Source organism: Pelodiscus sinensis, chromosome 14 (genome assembly GCF_052426305.1).
Source record: "Pelodiscus sinensis isolate ZL-2025 chromosome 14, ASM5242630v1, whole genome shotgun sequence".
Lineage (NCBI taxonomy): Eukaryota > Metazoa > Chordata > Testudines > Trionychidae > Pelodiscus > Pelodiscus sinensis.
Window position 1 is genome coordinate 10690451 of NC_143065.1, and position 22054 is coordinate 10712504.

The following is a 22054-nucleotide window of genomic DNA, read 5'->3' on the forward strand; positions in this document are numbered from 1 at the left end:
CACCACTGGGTGACGCCAGTCACCACAGAAGAGGAGGCTCCATTCTGACCCTCCAAGAAGCATCTGAGAGCAGTTTCAAGCAGGAGGAACCAGCCAGGTTCCCATCTTCAAAAACAGAAGCCCTGATGCTGCTGGTAATGTTCTTCTGGCTTCCCCTGGATGCTGGTTCTGTAACGGGCCCACACCTGCCCAAGAAAGATGGGTTTTCTCCATCCCTCCTGGCGGGCCACCCAGGAATATGAATCCAGCAGCAGCTTAGATTCAACCACTACAAGCAACTGTCCTCTAAGAGCCAACATGAATCACTGGAGCCCCGCAAGGCCACTGGCTGGTCTGTCCAGACACACACCGGCTTTCTAAGCCTGGCTGAAAACCACCAGTCGTGAAATCATCCAACATGGGGATCCACCTTCTGGGCCTTGTTTCAGTTCACATTTTCATTGGCGGGACGCCTCTACCTCCGCATTCGCACACTTGTTTTGAAACCCCAGCAGATGGTCAGTAGTGAGCAGCATGTGGGGGCCTGTCTGCGAATGGAGCCTACAGAATAGTTCCTCAAATCCCGACCAAGCCCAGGTGAAACCACCGCTGCCTCATGCAATGCACGGCACGGCACGGGCAGGCTCCGGGAACGAGGCTGCGCTTCAATGTTTCTTTTCTCATCCGCATTTCACAAGGCCCCCGCTTTATGTGCTGCACACCCTGCACTGAAAACGGGGTGGCAAGTTGCTTCATGGGTCTTTCTGAGGTGCGCATCGCCATAGCGACAGGATCACACACATGAATCAATTTATCTCCCCTGCCCTCACAGGAGAGACCAGAGCATGAATTCACACAGGAGGCACTGAGGATCAGAGGGGCTAAAGCCAAACTTGCCCCAAGTGCCCACTAAGTCTGGGTTTCCAGCCTGAGACACCGAAGGGCTGCCTTTCCCGAGGTCGTCGCATTTCTGTAGCACGTCCTAGGTTTAAGGAGCAACCCCAATTGACTTCCATTGCCAGGGGCAGATGACCATTTCGCAGGGCCCAGGGCAGCATAATTTTGCGGGGCTCCCCTTTGCCACGGCGCATACACGGGGCTTCTTGAAGCATGGGGCCCGGGGCGGCCAACCCGCTCGCTCTGCCCTATACCCGCCCCTATCCATTGCAGTTGCGAGTGCCCAGCACTTCTGCAAACCAGAAGCCAAGTGAGTTGGGCACCAGAGAAGGGGGAAATGACAGTGTCCACCTGTGATAGCTGGGGGTTAAATGAGAGTCCCTAGCCTCACGCTGGAGCTCTGTGGCAGAGCCAGAAAGAGAGCCCAGTTCTTCGGGACAAGTTGCACCCTAGCTACCTTCACTGCCCTCCTTCCAACTTCTGCAACAAACGAGGTTGAGATTCTACAGTCAACAGCCTCCTTCACGACACAGCCCTGATTCATCCCTGAGCAGCTCCAAGCTGCCGCGAGTGAGGCTAGGTTCCTGGGGAACAGTCTGTGAGGCTGTGTCTACACTGGGCCACTTATTCCGGAAAATCAGCTGCTTTTCCAGAATAAGCTGTGAGCTGTCTACACTGGCCCTTCAATTTCCGGAAAAGCAACGATGCTCTACTGTACAAAATCAACCGCTATTCCGGAAAAACTATTCTGCTCCTGCTCGGGCATAAGTCCTTATTCCAGAACACTGTTCCGGAAAAGGGCCAGTATAGACAGCCCAGTAGTCTTTTCCGGAAAAAAGCCCTGATCGTGAAAATGGCGATCGGGGCTCTTTTCCGGAAAAGTGCATCTACATTGGCCACAGACACTTTTCCGGAAAAAGGGCTTTTCCGGAAAAGCAGCCTGCCAATGTAGACACTCCTTTTCCGGAAAAACTGAAAACGGAATAGTATTCCGTTTTAAGCAGTTCCGGAAATTCATGCCAGTGTAGACACAGCCTGAGTGTGTAATTAGACGCTGTATCGTCCTGCACACTCACAAGGGCGCTGAGTTCATGGATTCCAAGGCCAGAAGGGACCACTGGGATCATCTTAGTCTGACTGCCTGGATGGCACGGCGGAGGGGGCTTCCCCCAAACGGTTCCTTGAGCATCGCTGGTGCGCTCTTTGGAGGCATTTCTTAAATGTCATTTCCCGGGTGTGTTTTAAGGACAAAAAGGCAAAAGCAAATTCTGTTTCACGCAAATGTCACAATTGCCACCGCTGTGTAATGTCCGCAGGGTTTGCTACAGCAATTCTCAAAAGAGTGGGAGGACTTGAGGTAAAGAGCTTCAGTGGCAGAGGCCTGTTCTAAAAAAAGTGAACCGGTCCCTAGTGGGGGAAGCGTGACGCACGGGAACAGTGGGTTAAGTACGCCTGCTGAGCCGCGGTTTGCCAGCAGTCTAGCCAAGCCCAAAGCTCTGGTGAGGAGGTGGGGTTACAATATCCGAGAGCTGGTTCTGCCCCCAGCTCACGTAATGGCTCATGTAGAGGAGGCATAGCTTCAGACCAAGGTTCCTTAGTGGTTCGCATGAAGACTGTGTCTCTGGGTGTCCCTGTGCGCTGCAGGTTTAGCAAGCTGGTAGGATACGGGGTTCGCTGTTGCAGAGGACCAGGCGTGACCTCGCCTAACCGCCTGGACCATGGACACAGAGAAATGCAGCCACTGGTGACCAGAGACCCACCTACCCCTTTCTGGAAGCCAGCTGGTTCTGGCCAGGGGAGGCCAAAGGGCTGAAGAGAGGTCCTGGTGATCTCTTTGCCCAGGCAAGGCAGAGGAGGGGTGATGTAGGATGGCCGGATGGGAGGAGGTGACAAAGAGCAGCCTGAGCCCTCTGGACTTCCACAGACTCGGCTGAACAGGGCTGGGACTAGGTTCAAGGGCCATGAGAACTCCCTGGGCTGTGTTCAGAGGTTTAATAAACTCTTGTTTTGCCCTGGCTGAGGGTCCCTGCAGGCTGGAGATTGGGGGTGCATTGCTCCCTCTGGCTCTGGAGACCCCCGGGGTCCAGAGCAAGTGCACTTCCCGAGGGGGCTCCTGGAGAGAGACAGACATGCTGGAGGCTCAGAGGTGCAGCCCCCAGGAGGCAGTGAAGACCCTGAGAAGGGCTCCTGCTGAAGGGGCTCTCGGCTCGCAACTTACCATAGACGCCTTTCCCTAGGAGCTGCAGGAACCGGCTGACAGCTGACAGCATCTCAGCCTTGTTCAGGTCCAGGAGAGAGACCACCCGGAAGCCCAGTCGCTTGAGGAGGAGGCGGAGCTCAAACACATCCGTGACGGGGGCCATCAGGTGAGGGTGGTTCCAGTAATGGTTGTTCCCCACCAAGAGCGCCACCTTGTCAGTTGCTGGCAGAAATAGCACATGACAAGCCAAGAGGTAAGTGTCCAAGCACAGAGCCAGATTGATCCACCAAACCCCCAGAAGGGCCTGCGGCTGGAGCCTCAACACTACCCAGAAACTGCGCGACTCCTCAAGGCTGTTTGGCCAGGAAGCAGCCCAGGAAGTGGCGGGGGAGGCGGAGGAACGATTGCTCACTGGGGACACGTTTTGCCCCGTCACAGTCAGGGCTGAAGAGGGGCCGTCTCACCATATAAGGTGGGAAGGATTTGGCAGGTTGAACTTCCTGGCTGTGTCTAGACTGGCAAGTTTTTCCGCAAAATCAGATGATTTTGTGGAAAAACTTGCCAGCTGTCTACACTGGCCGCTTGAATTTCCGCAAAAGCACTGACGATCTCATGTAAAATCATCAGTGCTTTTCCGGAAAAACTGTGCTGCTCCCATTCGGGCAAAAGTCTTTTTCCGAAAGACTTTTGCGTGAAGGGGCCAGTGTAGACAGCACAGGACTGTTTTCCGCAAAAAAGCCCCGATGGCGAAAATGGCGAGCGAGGCTTTTTTGCAGAAAACCGCGTCTAGATTGGCCACGGACGCTTTTCCGCAAAAAGTGCTTTTGCGGAAAAGCATCCTGCCGATCTAGACGCACTTTTCCGAAAATGCTTTTAACAGAAACTTTTCCGTTAAAAGCATTTTCGGAAATTCGTGCCAGTGTAGACGTAGCCCCCGCGTGGCCCGGAACTCCCCTTGCTGCATGGGGAGGGAACAAGGCCATAGGAGCCAGAGAAAGGCAAAGGACAAAAGCCACAGTGTGGACTCTAGAGGGGAAAGATTCCTGCACCTTGCCGATTGCATCGCACCCAGCTAGCTTGCTTGTCCCCAGGGGCATTCAAACCAGTGATTAGCCTGTTCTGTAATTGTGCTCTGCAAGGGGGTGCTGCCTGCGTCCTTTCCCCTTCAGGTGGGCGTGCGCCCTGTGCACCAGAATCAGAGATTTCTCCCGTAGTGGTGCCTGTCAGGGGGGCATAAGCCCCCTCAACCGCCTCACACCACTGTGGGGTGGAGTCACCGCAGACCTTCCTCAGCTCCTTCTTACCAGCCCGACTCCAGCAGAGAGGGGAAGGAGGGCAGATCATCAGCTGGACATGGACACATCTCAGAGAACGGGTTAATCACCGTTTCTTCCCTTCCCTGAGCGACTGCACCTGTCCTCAGGGGACTCACACACAGCTCCATCTAGAGGTGGGTTTTGGCATCAACCTGAACCATGACCGAAGATCTGCACGCCTGGGCATCATCTCTGCAACGCTGAGCTACTAAACGCACACACCGATGTGCAAGCTACAGCTCTGCCAATGTCTGCGTCGAGCCTGGCAGGCCTTTCCTCCTGGCTACCATGGCACAAACAGGGATAATGGTCTAAAAGGCCTAGTTCTGGCCAAGCATAAACCCAACACTCAAGCTATGAGCCTCTCCTCATCCTGATGAGAACAGGCCTTTGGGAAGAAAGTCTGCATCTGGCTTGACCGAGATGGGATTCTCGCATGTAGTCAGGAAATCCCAGTGCGGACACACATGTAACTTGTCCCTGTAACACCTGTGTGAGCAGGGTCAGTTGTCAATGCTCACAACCCCATCGCTTTTCTCATGGGGGTAACAGGGTTCTCATAAGTGGAGTTCTCCAAAATGCTGAGCTCCTAGAAAGATCCAGTAAGAGTAGACCTGGAGTGAGGGCCATGATATGGCCAGACCCTGTCAGAATCCGACTGACACGATGAAAGGAGACTGGTTGGTTGGCTGTTGCTGGGTGAAACGCGGACCCTGCTGCCCGAGGAGTAAGGAAAGTCACGGGGAACATTTCCTCCCTCAACTTCCCGTAGTGGGGCCACACCAGAAAATTGGTGCAAGGCATGCTGGGGCTCCAGCGAGGCCATTCACGGAGCTGGACGTGCATCATGCATTGATTTGCAGTGTAGACCTGGTCCTAGGGGGTCAGAGGTGGAGCCACCCTTGATACAATGCAGCGGCAGTAAGGGTATGTCTACACTACCCCCCTAGTTCGAACTAGGGGGGGTAATGTAGTCATACGGAGTTGCAAATGAATGTAGGGGTCCGACCTAGCCGGCATTTAAAAATGGCGCCGGCCGGCTTTATGCAAATGAAGCCTGGGAAATTCAAATCCCGGGCTTCATTTGCAACTCCGTATGACTACATTACCCCCCCTAGTTCGAACGAGGGGGTAGTGTAGACATACCCTAAGGGTACGTCTACACTACAGCGCTAGTTCGAACTAACTTAGTTCGAATTAGTTAATTCGAACTAAGCTAGTTCGAACTAACGCATCTAGAACTAAAAACTAGTTCGAACTAGCGTTTTGCTAGTTCGAACTAGTAAGTCCACATTGAGTGGACTCTGAACAGGGCTTAATGATGGCCGGAAGCAGTGCCGGCAGGGCATAAAAGGAGGACTTAGAGCATGGAGATACTGTCTCAGGCTAGCCGAGGGCTGCGCTTAAAGGGTCCCGACCCCCACCCCGGACACACAGTTCTAAGGGGTGCCCCGCTTGCAAAGAAGTTCTGGCTTGGAGTGCCCTGAGTGCCCACACTGGGCACATCACACCACTCGGCCATCAGCCCGGCTGCACTTGCCGCAGGCTGCCATCTGGGGAGAGGGAGTAATTGGGGGGCTGCAGGAGAGCTTCCACCCCCAGAAGCCCGCAGAGCCAGCCCAGTCCTCCCCATCGGGGGCTCGTACCCCATTCCTCCCTCACCTCCTTCCACTTGCCCTTCCCTAGCCCCCCTTCTTCTTGATGTACAAAATAAAGATAACGTTTCTTCCAACATTGACTCTGTCTTTATTGAAAAAAACTGGGGGAGACTGGGAAAAGGAGGTGGGAGAGGGGAAGAGAAAGGCTGGGAGAGGGGAGGGCAACTAACATGATCAGGGGTTGGGAACAGGTCCCAGATGAAGAGAGGCTACAGAGACTGGGACTGTTCAGCTTAGAAAAGAGGAGACGGAGGGGGGACAGGATAGAGGTCTGTAAAAGCAGGGGTTGGGTGGAGAGGGTGCATTCAGAAAAGTTCTTCATGAGTTCCCATAAAGAAGGACTAGAGGACACCAAAGGAAAGGAATGGGTAGCAGGCTTGAAACTAGTAAGAGAAAGTTGTTCTTGACAAAGCAAATAGTTAACCTGTGGAACTCCTTGCTGCAGGAGGCTGTGAAGGCTACAACTAGAACAGAGTTTAAAGGGAAGTGAGATCAAGTCATGGAGGTTGGGTCCATGGAGTCCTATTAGCCAGAGGGTAGGAGTGGTGTCCCTGCCCAAAGTTTGTGGAAGGCTGGAGAGGGATGGCACGAGACAAATGGCTTGGTCATTGTCTTCGGTCCATCCCCTCCAGGGTCCCTAGGGTTGGCCGCTGTGGGCAGACAGGCTACTGGGCTAGATGGACCTTTGGTCTGACCCAGGACGGCCATTGTAAGCTCAGGGCTCAGTGTCGGGGGTCTCAGTGGACCCCCTTGATTTTCATGCACACCTGGTCCTGGGTGGCCAGGCTGGCAGCTCTCCTGCCCTAGACGGCCACTTTCCTGTGCCTAGTGCGGAGATCGTGGACGAGGTCCACGATGTCCGCACTAGCCCAGGAAGGTGCCCGCCTCTTGCGGTCCAGGGCAAGCTCCTGGGAGCCGCCAGCCTGGTCCCGGCAAGAGGGGGTGGGCTGGGGGGCATCGGGTGGGTGGCTCTGTGCCGTGCCAGGTGCAGGGTCTGCTAGCTGGGTGCTGGCAGGCTTGCACCTGGCACGGGCACCGTAGCCAGCCCGTGCCCCTTTAAGGGGTCCGGGGCCGGGAGGGGGGCATAGAGTTTCCCTGGTGTTGGCCAGAGTGGCCACCAGGGAAACCTGGGGAGGGCTAGCCTCCCACTAGTTCGAACTAAAGGGCTACACAGCCCTTAGTTCGAACTAGCTAGTTCGAACTAGGCGTTAGTCCTCGTAAAATGAGGTTTACCTAGTTCGAACTAAGCGCTCCGCTAGTTCGATTCAAATTCGAACTAGCGGAGCGCTAGTGTAGCGCATAGGAAAGTTAGTTCGAACTAACATCCGTTAGTTCGAACTAACTTTCTAGTGTAGACATACCCTAAGAGACTGCTGAGTCTGCACTCCCCACCTTGGTTAGTACTGCGAGGGGGAAAGCCCTCGGGCACGGGGTGCACGCACACCGGAAGTGAGATGGTAGCTGGGGGAGGGGCCAGGCACAGCTGTTTGCACAGCTGTATTTCCCAAAGGCAGAGGACAGATGCGGGAGTGTTTAGATTAAAGTCAGTGTCAGGCTCATGGCACTGTGGACACGGGTTGATTTCACAGAAAGAGACGCACGCAGCACTCACCCACAAACGGATCTGCCAGCCCCAGACCTGCAAAGAGACAGGGAGGAAATCAGCCCATGCAGACTCCTGGATTCCAGGGCTAACTCCACTCCCAGGTCTGATCCCAGGAGTCCCTGGCGAAACAGCCCCACCACCAGAATGCTGGATCGGAAAGCTCAGCTCTCTCCTCCACCCAGAACAGCTGGGGGGTGGGAAGCTTATGGCCAGGATGGAGGCACTGAGCTTCCATGTTACATGCTGGGGCCTGGTTCAGTCCTGAGAGCTGAACCTGGAGTTAGCACAGCCGTTTAATTACTGTACCCAATTACCAAATAGCCATTTAATGACTGCACCCAATAGCCATTTAATGACTGTACCAAAATTAGCACTAAGCTGTGGGTTGCAATGAGTTCCTGGCAGGGCTGGAGCACGCCCTGGGCTGCCCTGCCAGGCGGGAGAAGGGGGCAGGAAGGGGAAAAATGAAATCTTTGCTTTAAACTTGTGCGCCCCCCAATGATCTTTAGTGACCCACTGGGGGATCATCCACTTGCTGACAGATTCTAGCTGCTGTCTCACCTGCTGTGAGCTCCAGGTGGCTGCGTGAACCCAGTGGGAAGCCTGCCCCGCTTGCTGACACAGGCCAGCCACGGAGTCATTTTCACACAGTCCTGCACGAGACATATTTTGTGCCAAGATTGCTGCCAAAGGGGGCTGGGTGTGAGCATGGGTGTGGGGGGCATGGCTCCCCGTCACATTTATTACGTTATAAATGATTGAATAAGTCTCATGGGGTATGTCTACACTACTACCCTAGTTCGAACTAGGGTGGTAGTGTAGACATACCCAAGGTGTGTAAGCCAGTCTCAGGATGCTGGGTTTGAACATATCCGCGGATGGCTGTTCTCATTCTATACCCTGTGGCCGGAGTCTGACTCCGTCCGATTTCACCTGAAATAGTCCACTTGCCCCTTCCCTCTTGGGCAGTCTCCAGCTTGTGGGCCCCAGCCCTGTAGAAGAGGGCAGGCCACCCTGCTGCAGCGTTTCCCAGTGTGTCTGGATACGCGCCGCGTTCTGATTCACCACGTCCTGTGCCCTGCGACCGCTCTACCAGTTCCTCAGACAGTGGGGTCCTGGGCTAGCTTCCCTAGGCTGCCCATGTGGGCGCCAAAGGGGGGGCTAGACGAGGAGTCCCCGGGGCAGGCGTTCCCGCCCACGAAAGCTGATGCCCAAATAAGTCGGTTGGTTTTTAAGGTGCCCCAGGACCCCTCGTGGTTTGTGCTGGAGCAGACTAACCCAGCTCCCTCTCTGGAACAAAGTCCCACTTCTCTGGGCCAGTGAGGCATTTCGGGGGATTGCTGTTATGGCCTGGCAGAAAGGCATTTCCAGCTGCCTGCTACTGGACTCAGAGGCACCCTCCTCCGAACGCAGCACAGCCAGGCAAGAAGAATGTTACTTTCCTCCTTATAATTACAGAGTCTACTTCCTGGGCTAAATTTAACTCTCTGCCCTTGCTGTGGAATGCCAGGAATGCCATTATCGCTGTGCCGAGTGGCTTGTCAGCAACCGCGGGAGGCAGCTACTTCCTCAGCTCCGGGGAGCTGGCGCAGATCCCCACAGACCATCAAGCCTAGGTAGTTACTGGGCGGAGAAACCATCCCCAGGGCTGTCTGGGGCAGCCATCGTCAGGGCGCCCCGGATCCTCGGTGTCCCGAGGATCTTGAGTTGCTACAGCTACAAAGACAGTTCTCAGCTCCACAGGATTGTCCGGAGATTACCCAAACCCTGTCTGCTCTGCCCAGGACCCCAGGAACAGGGCGGCATCCCCCCCATTTCTCAGGTCAGGGAACTGAGGCAGGGGTCAAAACCGAAGACAGAGAGTGGCCATCGATTTCTGGGATGCGTCACTTTTCAGTCGCGCTGACAGAGCCAAAAGCTGGGCTGCAGAATCACCAGCCCCTTTTACTGAGGTTGGCTAACGTGGCTCACCCACGGCTGTCAGACCCACGCGCTGGAGCCTCCAATGCCACGGTGCTTGGTCCTGCGCTAACCCTCCCAGGCCACGCCGATGCTGGTCCCCAGATAACGCTGTGGCACTGGCCCCTCCAGGACACCGCCCTGACCCCCAATCTGGTCACGAGCCCCGGCTGCTCACCCACGTGGATCTCCAGGGCATCCGTCCAGTGCTCTCCGTGGCCATTGGCCGCACAGCACAGGTACGTGCCAGCGTCACCGAGCTTCGCCGAGCTGATCTGAAGAGATTGATGAGAACCTCAAATCGTTTCCCCCGGAGCCTGTGTCCCCACTTTGCAGCTGCCACGTTCTCTGAGTCCCAGGCTAACACCTCGCACGAAGCCCGTCCTGCCTCGCTAAGCCCCAGGATCGTGGCCACATTCCGCAGTGGGGCACACGGGCACCAGAACTAGGCGCGTGGGGGTGCTGCAGCACGTCCACGTTTTACCCAGAGCTCGGATCCCGGCCCACGCCCAGGGCCCAGCTCCCGGCCCCACGCCCAGGGCCCAGCTCCCGGCCCCACACGCAGGGCCCAGCTCCTGGCCCCACACACAGGGCCCAGATCCCTGGCCCCACACGCAGGGCCTAGCTCCCGGCCCCACGCCCAGGGCCCAGCTCCCGGCCTCACACGCAGGGCCCAGCTCCTGGCCCCACACCCAAGGTCCCAGCTCCCAGCCCCACACCTAGGGCCCAGCTCCTGGCCCCACACGCAAGGTCCCAGCTCCCAGCCCCACGCCCAGGGCCCAGCTCCCGGCCCCACACGCAGGGCCCAGCTCCCAGCCCCACGCCCAGGGCCCAGCTCCTGGCCCCACACGCAAGGTCCCAGCTCCCAGCCCCACGCCCAGGGCCCAGCTCCTGGCCCCACACGCAAGGTCCCAGCTCCCAGCCCCACGCCCAGGGCCCAGCTCCTGGCCCCACACGCAGGGCCCAGCTCCCAGCCCCATGCCCAGGGCCCAGCTCCCAGCCCCACACGCAAGGTCCCAGCTCCCAGCCCCATGCCCAGGGCCCAGCTCCTGGCCCCACACGCAAGGTCCCAGCTCCCAGCCCCACGCCCAGGGCCCAGCTCCTGGCCCCACATGCAGGGCCCAGCTCCCAGCCCCACACGCAAGTCCCAGCTCCCGGCCCCACACGCAAGTCCCAGCTCCCGGCCCCACACGCAAGTCCCAGCTCCCGGCCCCACACGCAAGGTCCCAGCTCCCAGCCCCACGCCCAGGGCTCTGCTTTGCTACATGCTGTATCCCAGCTGCCAGCCCATGCCCAGGGTCCCACCCACACCCCTAGCTGTGGCGTCGGTCTTGGCCCCATCGCCCTTTCAGCATCCCCCCTCCCAGAACCAAAGCCTCTTCCTAGCCCGAGCTCTAAGGGTGGGGGCACAGACAGGGCGGGGCAGGTGAAGTGCTCACTGCTAGGGGACTGGTGCCCGTCTGTGAGCGCTTGTGACGGGCGGTTTCCTGGTCAGACCAGGACAACGAGGTGCATGGAGAGCCCGATTTGAACCTTTGTCATGGACAGAGAATACACAGGAGCCCTCCCAGAAGACTGATCACTTCTGCTTGGCTGTCCAGAGCGCCGGGTTAGACAAGGGTTAAAGAAGAAATGGGGGGGGCCTAGAGTCCTGCCCTGGAAGGGGGTCCTTGCCCCACGCGTGCCCCAAAGGGGTTAATGGAGGCTAAGAAAGGGCCAATTAACCGGGCAGGGGACTAAGGTGGTTTAAGTAATCCCGGGGCTGAGCAACAGGGAGCCCAGCTGGGAGGAATGAGCTGGGTGGCGCTCAGAAAGGCAGGATGCTAGTCATTTCCTGGAAGGAGGGAGGGGTGGCTGGGAGCTGCAGAGCCAAAGTAGCCCACAGGCAGGAGGAAACTTTTGGGCTGGCAATAGTGGGGACAGAAGGTTAGGAAGAGCTTGGGAAAGGAGCCGTCAGGACCAGAAAGGAACAGGCACAAGAGGCTGGTGAGAGGGTCCCTGTGCTGGAAGCTGGTGCAGAAGGCAGGCCTGGGGGAAGTGACAGGCTGGGCAGTGAATGGGCAGACGGCCTGAGCCCATTCATAAAAAGAGACTTTCCCACCACAGAAGGGGAAGACACGTGACATGCAAGAAGATGATATCACTTCTCGAAAGGGCAAACCCACAAGCTGCGGGCCAGGAGAAGGCAGGGCACGGGGCAAGAAGCACGGGGCATCGGACCTGAGATCAGCGACGCTGCAGAGCGAGCAGTAGGAGGCGCACTAGCAGCGAGCAGCTGACCCTGTGACCTGCCCCCAGGGCTGCCCCGCTGTGCTCAGATGCTCCAGCCACAGACGCAAGAGCATGACAATGTGTCCCATTCCACGTGACCGTCTCTGGGCAAGCTGTGCTCAGCGTCGCCACCTCCATGTCTGGCCAGGTCCTTCGTTCATTCCTAGGACTGCTGCCCAGACGGAGACTATCTCATTGCCTCTGTAAACTCCATGGGATGCCCACACTTTGAATAGTGTGTACAGGTGTGGTCCCCTCATCTCAAAAAAGCTATATTGGATTTGGAAAAGGTTCAGAAAAGGGCAACAGAAATGATTCGGGGTTTGGAACGGGTCCCATATAAAGAGAGATTCAAAAGACTGGGACTTTTCAGCTTAGAAAAGAGGAGACGAAGGGAGAGATGTGACGGGGTGAAGCAACCCCGCACTGATCAAAGGCACAGGGAGTCCCGGGAGGAGGGGCGACCCGGCGGAGACAGCTGCCGCGGGACAGCTGGGGAGGGTGTTTGGACCCATTCGGGGGATCACCCGGGGCCAAAGGAGGCGCTGGCGCAGAGGACGCTGAACGCAGCAGCCGGGTAGGTGCTGGTTGATGATGTCACCCACCGGCACGGCAGGGTGTCATAAAATGGCGCCAGCAGGAAGGGGAAAGGGGGGAAGCCGGTGGGGGAAGAGGGAGCGATAACGCGCCAGGGAGAGCGCAACTTCCCCCTTTTTGCTCCCAAAGGCGGCTTGTGCCCTCGGCAAGGAACCGAGCCAGAGATGCAGAGGTAGGAAGTGGCCCAAGGTGGGGTCGTGGAGTCCACAGGCGGACGCGTTTATGGGCAACTCCCCTGTCCTCTAGATCAGGGGTAAACCATCCCTGCCTTAGGGCCCTGGGCCGGGACCCGGGAGAGTGGGCAGGCCCGGGTCCCCCTACCCCACTGTCCGCGGCCAAGTGCCAACGGCGGAGAAAAGTTATACGCTAGTGACGCATAATTGCAAGGGGTGGACATTGCCCTGTCAGTAAAAATGGGTGATAACGATGACGGGAAAACATTAAAAGGGAGTAACCAGTAAGGACTCTGGACTGGCCTCTTTAGACATGGTGGAGAATGTGGGCAGGAGCCCAGCCCAGCGAGAAGGGATAGAAGGAGAACAACAAGATTAATTGATATGAATATGATTTTGCCCAAGGGAAAGTAGAGATGGAGGTAGCGAAACTCCTCGAATGGTTGATGAACAACCAGTGGCAACGGCAGCAACAACAGACCCAAGTGTTGCAACAGATTGCCGCCCAATTTCAGGAGCAGCAGCAGCAGCTGATCCAAGAAATGCGGGAAACCGCTCCCGGAATGGAGGAGCCCGGAGTGGAGGAGACAGCCTATTTGGGAAGGAAGAAGGACTGAATGTCAGCAGGCAGTTACCAAGCCAGTTGTCTAAATTGGGACCCCAAGATGACCCGGAAGCCTTTCTGGTCACATTTGAAAGGGTGGCCACAGTGGCCAAACGGCCACAAGAACACTGGGCTGCCCTGTTAGCCCCGTACTTGTCGGGACCAGCACAACTCGCCTACCGGGGCGTGTGAGCCAGGGACGCGCTCTGTTGTTATAAAGTGAAGGAGGCAATCCTCACCCAACTCGGCGTTTCGCCCGAGACATACCGGCAGCGGTTCAGGGAGGCCCGCTACAGCTCGACGGAACGGCCACGAGCAGTAGCCGAGCGGGTGAAAGAGGCGGGGACGAGGTGGTTGGAGCCAGAAAATAAATCAGCACATCAGGTGGAGGAAATGGTCAATTTAGAGGAGGATACTCCCCCCTGAAGGCCAAAGGTGGGTCCACTACCTTAGATGAAGCTGTCACCTTTATGGAGCACTTCGTTGCAGCAGCAGGGGCCGAGGGTAGGGGGAGGATGCCGAACGTAACAGTAAGCCACAAAACCTCCCCACCCAGTCGGGGAAAAGGCACCCGCGCTGCCCTTGGAGCCAACATAAGACCATCGCAAGTGCTGGAGAAGAGCTGGGAATAGAGGTCTATAAAATCAAGACTGGTATGGAAAAAGTGATTAAGGAAAATTACTTATTCCCACAGTATAAGAACTAGGGGTCACCAAATGAAATTAATAGGCAGCAGGCTTAAAACAAAAGGAATTTTTTCTTCACTCAGAGTACAGTCAACCTGTGGAACTCCTTGCCAGAGGATATGGTGAAAGCTAGGACTTGAACAGGGTTCAAAAAAGAGCTAGATAGATTCATGGAGGTTAGGTCCATCAATGGCTATTGGTCAGCATGGGTAGGAATGGTGTCCCTAGCCTCAGTTTGTCTGGAAATGGGTGACAGGGGAGGGATCACGTGAAGATTATCTGTTGTGTTCCGTCCCTCTAGGGCACCTGGCATTGGCCACTGTCGGCAGACAGGACACTGGGCTAGATGGACCTTTGGTCTGACCCAGTCTGGCCATTCTTACGTTCTGCAAAGTCTCCGCCACCCAAGGGACAGAGCAACCATCCAACCCCAGCAACCCAAACAGCGCAAAGAGCTTGCACACTGCATTGCAGGGAAATGTGCCTCAATCCAAGGCAGCTCATCTAAAGGCCTGGAAGCTGAGGGACTCCCAGCTACAACGTCCCGCAGGGCTCACCGGGGGCTCTGGTAACCACGGTGATGGCACACTGCTATATCAGTCACTCACAGGTCTTTCATGCCTATTCCCTGCCAGCAGCAGATGACATTCCAAGCCTCACACCCGCTTTCCTGTGACGGACAGGGATGGGGGCAGCTCTCTCATGCTCACAGCTCAGCCATAGACCCTCTCCTCCCCTCCTTGCACCGCCACCCGGAGGCCAGGCGTACGAACCCTCTAAAGACAACCGTACCAAGAGTTTCTTCTTCTGATGCTTCATGGGGATCCCATTGTGGTACCACTGGTAGTGTGGGGCTGGCACCCCCAGTGCGGCACACTGCAGCAGGAGCGGCTTGCCCACCTTCACCTCTGGCACGGTGGGGTTCAGGACTATGACGGGTTCTCCTTGCCATGGCACAGGGAGCAGGCCTGGGGAGTAACGTTAAACCTCAGTTAGAGCAGTTCTTTGCTACCTCGTCAGGGAAGAGGACCAGGGGCTCCCCAGAGCCGGAGGCTGTGCTAGAACCCCAGCGGTATAATGGCCCCCGGGTGTTCCACGTCCCCTCTGAGGCAAGGCCTCTCAAGTGCTCCAGTTAGGGCATGTCTGGAGCGATGCCTCCTGCCCTACCCCAGAGCAACCCCTGGCGTGGTCTGCAGCACACAGCTTCCATCGAGAGGGCCACGCCATGTGCCTCAGTAGTGCCCGCAGCCCAGACTCATGCTCACCCCCTACTCAGCATTTAAAGCAGCCGTGCCATAGAGTCATAGACTCCAGGACAGATGGGACAACTGTGGTGCCGTAGCCTGACCTGCTGTGGAGCCGGGGCCAGAAACCTGGTCCACAATAGGCCCCAGAGCAGAGCTTTTCGAAAAACATTCAGTCTTGGTTGAAAACCTGTCCCTGATGGAAAATCCACCATGAGCCTTGACAAATTGTTCCAGTGGGTAATTACCCTCACTGTTAAAAATCCACTCAGACTCTCAATTCATCACAATTAGCACCCGCGATTAACGGAAAACAAAATGAACGGGTCCATTTGTAAAGGGTTAATGGCATGGAGCAGAGGCAGGGGGGAAGGGAAGCATCCGTGGCGGGAGGGCTGAAGCCCCAGCCAGAAGCTCTTGGGGAGGCAGAAGCCAGGAACACTGTGCCCCAAAGGGGCAGGAGCTTGGGGGGAGGGGGTCAGATGCTCAGTGAGGGGGTGGGAGCCTGGAGCGGGTCACAAAGTACGCCACCATCTTTTTTTAAGTCTAACTTCTCCACACTCAAGGTTTAAGAAACACTGCCACGGAGAGCAGGGGCCTGGTGAGCGCAGCTTCCCCGTGCCAGCCTCCTCCTCTGCCGCACGCAGAGTCCCTGAGGTAAAACCCATTCCTTCTTGCAAACAAGGGTTCCCTCAATGGAAAGGAGTTATGTCAGAATATCCTAATAATAATCCCTCGCCGCTGGAACCTCAGCTTTCATGAAAGAGCTCGCACTCCCCTTCGTGTATAAGCTGAACTGAAATGCTATTTCTTTTATTTTTACACAGTAAATATTTGTAATAAAATCAAGCAAGCACCGTACAATGACTTGGTTGTCACTGAAATCAATATTAGAAAATACCAAACACCTCCAGACTGTTGTTTAACAGTAGGATTACAACTGATTAATCACAATGGTTTAAATCTCATCATTCATTTTTTTAATCGCTTGACGGCCCTAACATTTACCCCTAATTTCTAGTCTGAATTTGTCTAGCTCAGTGTTTCTCAGTCTTTTTTTATGAAGTACCCCTTTAAAAGAAATTATAAGTACACCAGCACCTACAGACACACACATTTTTTTCTACCATTGCAACACATTTGTTTAAACAACTTAATCATAGCTGGGCAGGAGATGACATTTTTGGGTGTAAAAAGTACAAAAATAATAAAGCGCTGTAAAACTTGAAACAAAAATTCAGTTTTCTCCAAATTTCAGTTGTGTTGACGTATCCCCCAGACTTGTCTCGAGGGGACTCGTACCACTGGTCTGGCCATTGGATGGAGCTGGACCTTTCTTGGCTACTCCAAAGAGCCCATGAGTAACTATTTGCTCCCTGTGTAGATTCTGAGACAGTCACCGTCTCTTCGTGGAGCTGGTTGGATGGCGCTCTGACAGTTTGACCCGTGTGGTGTTTTCTAAAAACGTACTCATTCTCAGGGCTCTTTTCTGAACTCTCTCCAATGAGTCAACATCCCTCTTGAAGTGCGAGACAGCAGCTGCGTCAGTGCCAAACCCAGAGGAAAAATAACCTCTCTGCTCCAACTTGAGAGTCCCCCATTTATGCAGCCCAGGAGCACATTTCAGAGTGACCCCTACTCAGGACCGAGACCCCCATGCTGCCAAGTGAAGCCTGAAGTCTTTGCTCCGAGAAGTATACACTGACCTTTAGCCTACATTGCATGGTGTTGCCTTACACCCTGTTTACAAAGCAATCCAGGCCACTCTAAACCACTGACCTTCATTATTTACCACTCCCTCAATTTTTGTGTCATCTGCAAACTTTATCATTGATGCTTTTATGTATGTTCTTCCCGGTCATTGATAAAAACGTTAGACAGCACAGGGGACTGCTGCGACAGGACCCGGCTCAAAACAGCCCTTCAAGGACAATTCCCCATTTACAGTAACATTTTGAGACCTCCCAGCTGAACAGTTTTTAACCCATTTAATGTATGCTGTGTTAATTTAATAGTCTAGTTTTTTAAGCACAGTATCAGGCAGTACCAAACCAAATGCCTTTCGGAAGTCTGTTATCTCAACATTATTCTCTTTAACAACCAAACCTTCAATCTCATCAAAAAAGACATCAAGTTAATTTGACAGGTGTTTCTGGAAAACAGACCATGTTGATTGGCATTAACTACATCCTCCTCCCTTAGTTCATAGTAGAAGTTCCCGCTCATGGATGGACACACACACACACACACAGATGCACAAGCTCTCTAAAATAAACAGTAGATCAGAGATTCCCAAACTTTTTTATATGGCAGACTGGCAAACCTATTCACAAACTTTTGGTGGACTGGCAACATTATATTTGCGTATTCATTATGCAAATATATATGCAAATAAAATGTTACCAGTCTGCCAAAATAGGTACCCTAGCCCCAGCAGCTGCTGCGAATAGCCGGCTTCAACTCTGGCAGCCGCCAGCCACACACACGGGTATAACCCAGCCCCATGGGCGTGACCTGACAGTGTGCTGTGGCCTGGCAGCCAATGGTTTGCGGCCCAACACTGGTCCGCAGACCGGTGCTTGGGAACCACCGTAGTAGATTAATCGCGTCCCATATCAGTCATTCCATTAGCAAAGTCACGCTGACGTGCCTGCAATTACCCAGACCGTCCTGTTTCCCCATTATGAACACTGGCTCAGCATTTGCTCGCTTCCGGTCTGCAGGAATTTCCCCCGGCCAAGGGAGGTCATCAGGAATGGTCTGGCGCACTCCACAGCTCACTTTGGGATACACGTTCTCTGGAGGCGCTAATTGTAAAATGTCTAACCTCTGCAGCCGCTGGCTGACTTTCGCCGGAGGTATTAGAGGAATGGAAAGGGTGGTCTCATCCCCACACGATGAGACCACACCACCTGCTTTTACCCCCAAATACAGTAGTGTTTTCTGCACACTTCTGGCACTTCAGTTTTATTAGTGATGATTCCAAAATTTCCTACTAGCGCTAGGCCAATAGCAATAGTAGGATTCCTTTTATTCAAAATATATTTCGTTTTTACTTTTACTTTTATTTTTACAACTCTGCTGGCCGTGGATTTCTTTTAATCCTCTTGCTTCCTTATTGGTTTTCTACATTTCCTAACTACTAATTTATATTCATTATTATCAATTTCCTCTTTCTTCCATTTGTTATATATCAACTTATTTTTTACAGCCTGCCTTCACTTCCCCTCTAAACCAGGTTGTTTTCTTTAACCAATTTGGCCTTCTTCCTCACTTGTGGGATTATGGCTTTTTGGGGATTTAGTATGGTTTTCCCATTATCACTCACTTTTTTCTGATTAAATTATTTTTTCCTGCTCCTTTGGCTCTTAATTTGTTTTCATCTTGGAGAAATTGACCCAAGCACAAAGTAAGTATATTATTTATGGTCCCTCTAATTTTTTTCACCCATGTGTGGATTAAATTTTATTTAATGCACTGAGGCATGTGCATATCTGTACCACCTGCTGCCAGCTGTGGGCATTCTGCTAATCAGCTGGGTGGCCACCCAAGCATTCAGCTTATGGGAACACTGTATATCATTGGTCAGGACTTTCATCTAGTTGCTCATTATGAATGTGATCAAGACATGAGCACTTATACATAAGCAAACATTCATTTTTAGATCTGTGATCATCTTCTTTTTCTTTATAGGACCTTGTCATAGCAGAGAATTCCCCCATGTCGGCTGCACACTTCTGGAGTTAGGGAACTGTCCTCTATTACCTTTGGAAATTCCAAGGATGATTAGAACTGGCAGTATGCGACCTCCAGCATATGCCACTCAGATTGAATGCTCCGTGGTCACACAGCTGTTTTTCCTACACGCTGAAGATGGGTGCATAAGGAGCTTTCCCTGGTGTGATGGGAAGGCCTGACAGACACTAACTAATAAGCCATTTGTGCTTTATCTGCTAATTCGGGTTGTTCATTTTGCTCCCTCTCCCTTAGCTTCAGGGATTTTCTATTATCCAAGTCCCTTGGCTGAATATGCACCCACAGTATAGCGGAACGCTGGAGTGAGTGTTCTAAACAGGAGACAGGAGGATCCAGAGCCACCCCCTCGGGGGACGAGGACAGGTCTCTAAATGGTTTGGGAGCACAGACCCAGTTGACAGGATCCCATTGCTGCAGCCTGCTCTCCCTGGGCTGGCCTAGCATGCTGCCCGCCCGCGGGAGGGTGTCTGTGTTCTCCGGGAGGGTGGCTCTCACGAGAGGGAAGCGGGCTGTGTGCAGGGGGAAGAAAGGGCTTGTACCTTTGCCAACATGCTGGTGGACCTCTACTCTCACCCAGTTAGAGAAGGCGACGTTTTTGTGCAGGTCGTTGATTCGGCAGATGTAGAGGCGGGTTTCCCTTGCCGTGATGAGCAAATCTGGCTCCGTGGCCCCAGCAATCGGGCAGCAAGCAGCCTGAAAGGACAAGACAGCCCCTGGGCATCCTGTCTTTTCCCCAGGCGTGTGGAGAGAGCCACGAGAGGAGAGAGGTAGCAGAACCTCCCTGTGTCAAGCCCTGTCAGCCAGACTGATGGATAACGCAGAGCCGGGGCGGGGCGAGGCTTTCATACGACAGCGCCCAGCAGCCGCATGGCGTTGATGCATGACAGGTCTGGGGGAGCGAACGCGTCCCCCTCCGCCCCATTCTCTTTGGTTTTGGTTCCCTAGCCACCTGGTTTCAAACCTGGCCAGCTCCAGGACAGACCCAGCTCTATTGCACTGGGGCTGAAGTGGCCCCGTCGTGGGGACGGGGTGGATCAGAAGGAGCCAGGAAGCCAGAGCAAGGAGTCGGGAAAAGCCAGACTGGGAAATGGAGCTGGGATTCTCAGGCGGCATGACGGCCTTCTGCTGGCTGCGTGTCAGCCCTGCCCCAGTGGCAGGATTCAGCCTCGCCAGGATGCCTGAGCCAGGGTGCCCTTTCCTGCCCCAAGATGAGCCTGCGGGCCGAGCAGGGGCCACACAGCCCGGCAGCCGGAGTTGGGCATGCACGCACGGGGGAAAGGCGTCTTGGTGGAGGGCTCCGCAGGCAGCCCCAGCCCGAGGGGGTGCCGGGTCGCTGTTCCCCCTTGGCACTGGGCCCTGCTCTGCTTTCTCAGCACCTGGGGAGCTGCTGTCTGGCCCTGGTGTCACCTGAGGCCTGTGCGGCCACGGGGCCAGGCTCTGCGGCAGGGGCAGCGGCCTGGGGGCTGTGCCCAGGGCAGCACTGGATCCGGATGCCGGGCAATGGAGGGTCGGGCCCTGAGAGCAGACTCCTGGTGTCCCGTTGCATGGCCAATCTGCACGGTCCCTTGGCGTTCCAGGGAACCTCCTGCCTCTCCTGGCTGGGCTCTGGCTCTATCACTGTTCCCTGGCTCCTCCTCCTCCCACCGGGACTTCACTGGCCCTGCCAGGGCCCTTCCAGCTCTGCTGCCTCCCTTCCTCTCCCTGCTTCCTTGTTTGACCACAACGGCTGTGCCAGGGCATTTCTCCCTCCCCAGACGGGAGAGCTCTCTTCTCCCAGGGCCTGCTGGCCGTCTGATCCCTCAGTGCCCCGCGTTCCGCTTCAGCCCCTCTCTCTGTCACTCCCCACCAGCCCCCCTTGCCCTCCCTCGCCTTCTGCAACCGACTGGCCTCCCCACCATGGGCGCAGGTCCCCACTCCTCCCCGCCCCCGGCCTTCCCTCTGGGCCTGCACCTCTGGCTCAGCCGAGCCGCTGTGGAGAAACGCCAGGGGCTGGGAATTCCCCCTCCTGGCAAATCCCCGCATTTCCCTTCAGCAAACAAACCTATGCCTCACTGAACTGCTCCCGCGCCTCCAGCCACCAGCGAGGCTGCTCCCCCCTTCTGCCCCCTGCCCCTCTGTTCTCTACCAGCTGCCTCACAAAGCACGACCGTGCCCCTCGACGGCCCTGCCAGGCACTGCTCCTGCCATTGTCCCGCAGCCCCTCGTCCGGCCCCTGCCCCCAGCCCTCCCAGCTCCTGGCCACGCGGCCGCGGCAGCATCGTACTGAGGGGGGTAACCGATGCACGTGGCACAGCGAGGGGAAGGCGGGGGCGGGGAAACTGCCTCTGTCCTGCAAGCCGCGCCGGCCTTACCTGGTGCTGGTAGAACCACTGGTACCGTGGGGTGGTGCAGGCCGCGGCCCGGCACCGCAGCGTGAGGGAGTAACCAGCAGGGACGGAGGCGGAGGCCGGCTGCTCCGTGATCACAACAGCTAGAGAGAAGCAGACGCAGGGGTAACAGCAGCCTCTGGGGCAGAGAGAGGAGCCACAAAGAGCCCTGAAATGTGCAGCCTGCTTTCCCGGGAGTTGGATGGCTGGATGCTAGAGCTAGACGGAGCCCTGGCCCAGCGTGGGTGCACGGGATGAGAGCGAAGGCTGGTGCCCGGAGCTCTCCCTCATCTCAGGTCCCATGCAGTCCTCGAGACTCCCTGGACGGCTGGGTGAGAAGCCCCCTCAGTGGGGACAGGCCGAGGCCCTAGCTCATCCCTCTCAGCCGGCCGGCACATGACGCTGCATCATCCCCAGGAGGCTCTTGCCACATGCTGGGCCCATCTGCTGTGGCTGGGCTCCTCGCCTGGAGAACTGGGCTCTGGCATCCGCTCTCCACGCCCGCACGGGGGTTAAACGTAAGGGCCACGGAGCGGGTCGCCGGCGCCCTGATCGCCAAGCAGCAGCATGCGCTGCGCCGCACAGCTGGCATTACGCAGAAATGCTCCGCTCCACCCGGCTATTTCGCCGAGCACCCTCCCACAGCGCTTCCGGAAGCACCAATCGTGGCTCCGTCGCTAAGGGTCAGTTAAACTTGGGGAGAAAAATAACCCCAGCCTCAACCCGCCTCCCCCAGTCACAA

The 22054-nt window shown here is 55.6% G+C and overlaps 1 protein-coding gene across 1 annotated transcript in view; it reads right to left on the reverse strand.

Annotated features, from left to right (window-relative positions):
* LOC102457218 (mucosa-associated lymphoid tissue lymphoma translocation protein 1-like) overlaps positions 1-22054 on the reverse strand; it is a 46862-nt gene that overhangs the window by 21850 nt on the left and 2958 nt on the right. The window contains exons 3-8 of the mRNA XM_006128025.5: positions 21298-21416; positions 19486-19639; positions 14739-14914; positions 9794-9890; positions 7663-7689; positions 3095-3298 (exon numbers count right to left, since the gene is read on the reverse strand). Coding sequence (XP_006128087.3) covers positions 3095-3298; positions 7663-7689; positions 9794-9890; positions 14739-14914; positions 19486-19639; positions 21298-21416 — 777 coding nt within the window. The remainder of the gene's footprint in view (positions 1-3094; positions 3299-7662; positions 7690-9793; positions 9891-14738; positions 14915-19485; positions 19640-21297; positions 21417-22054) is intronic.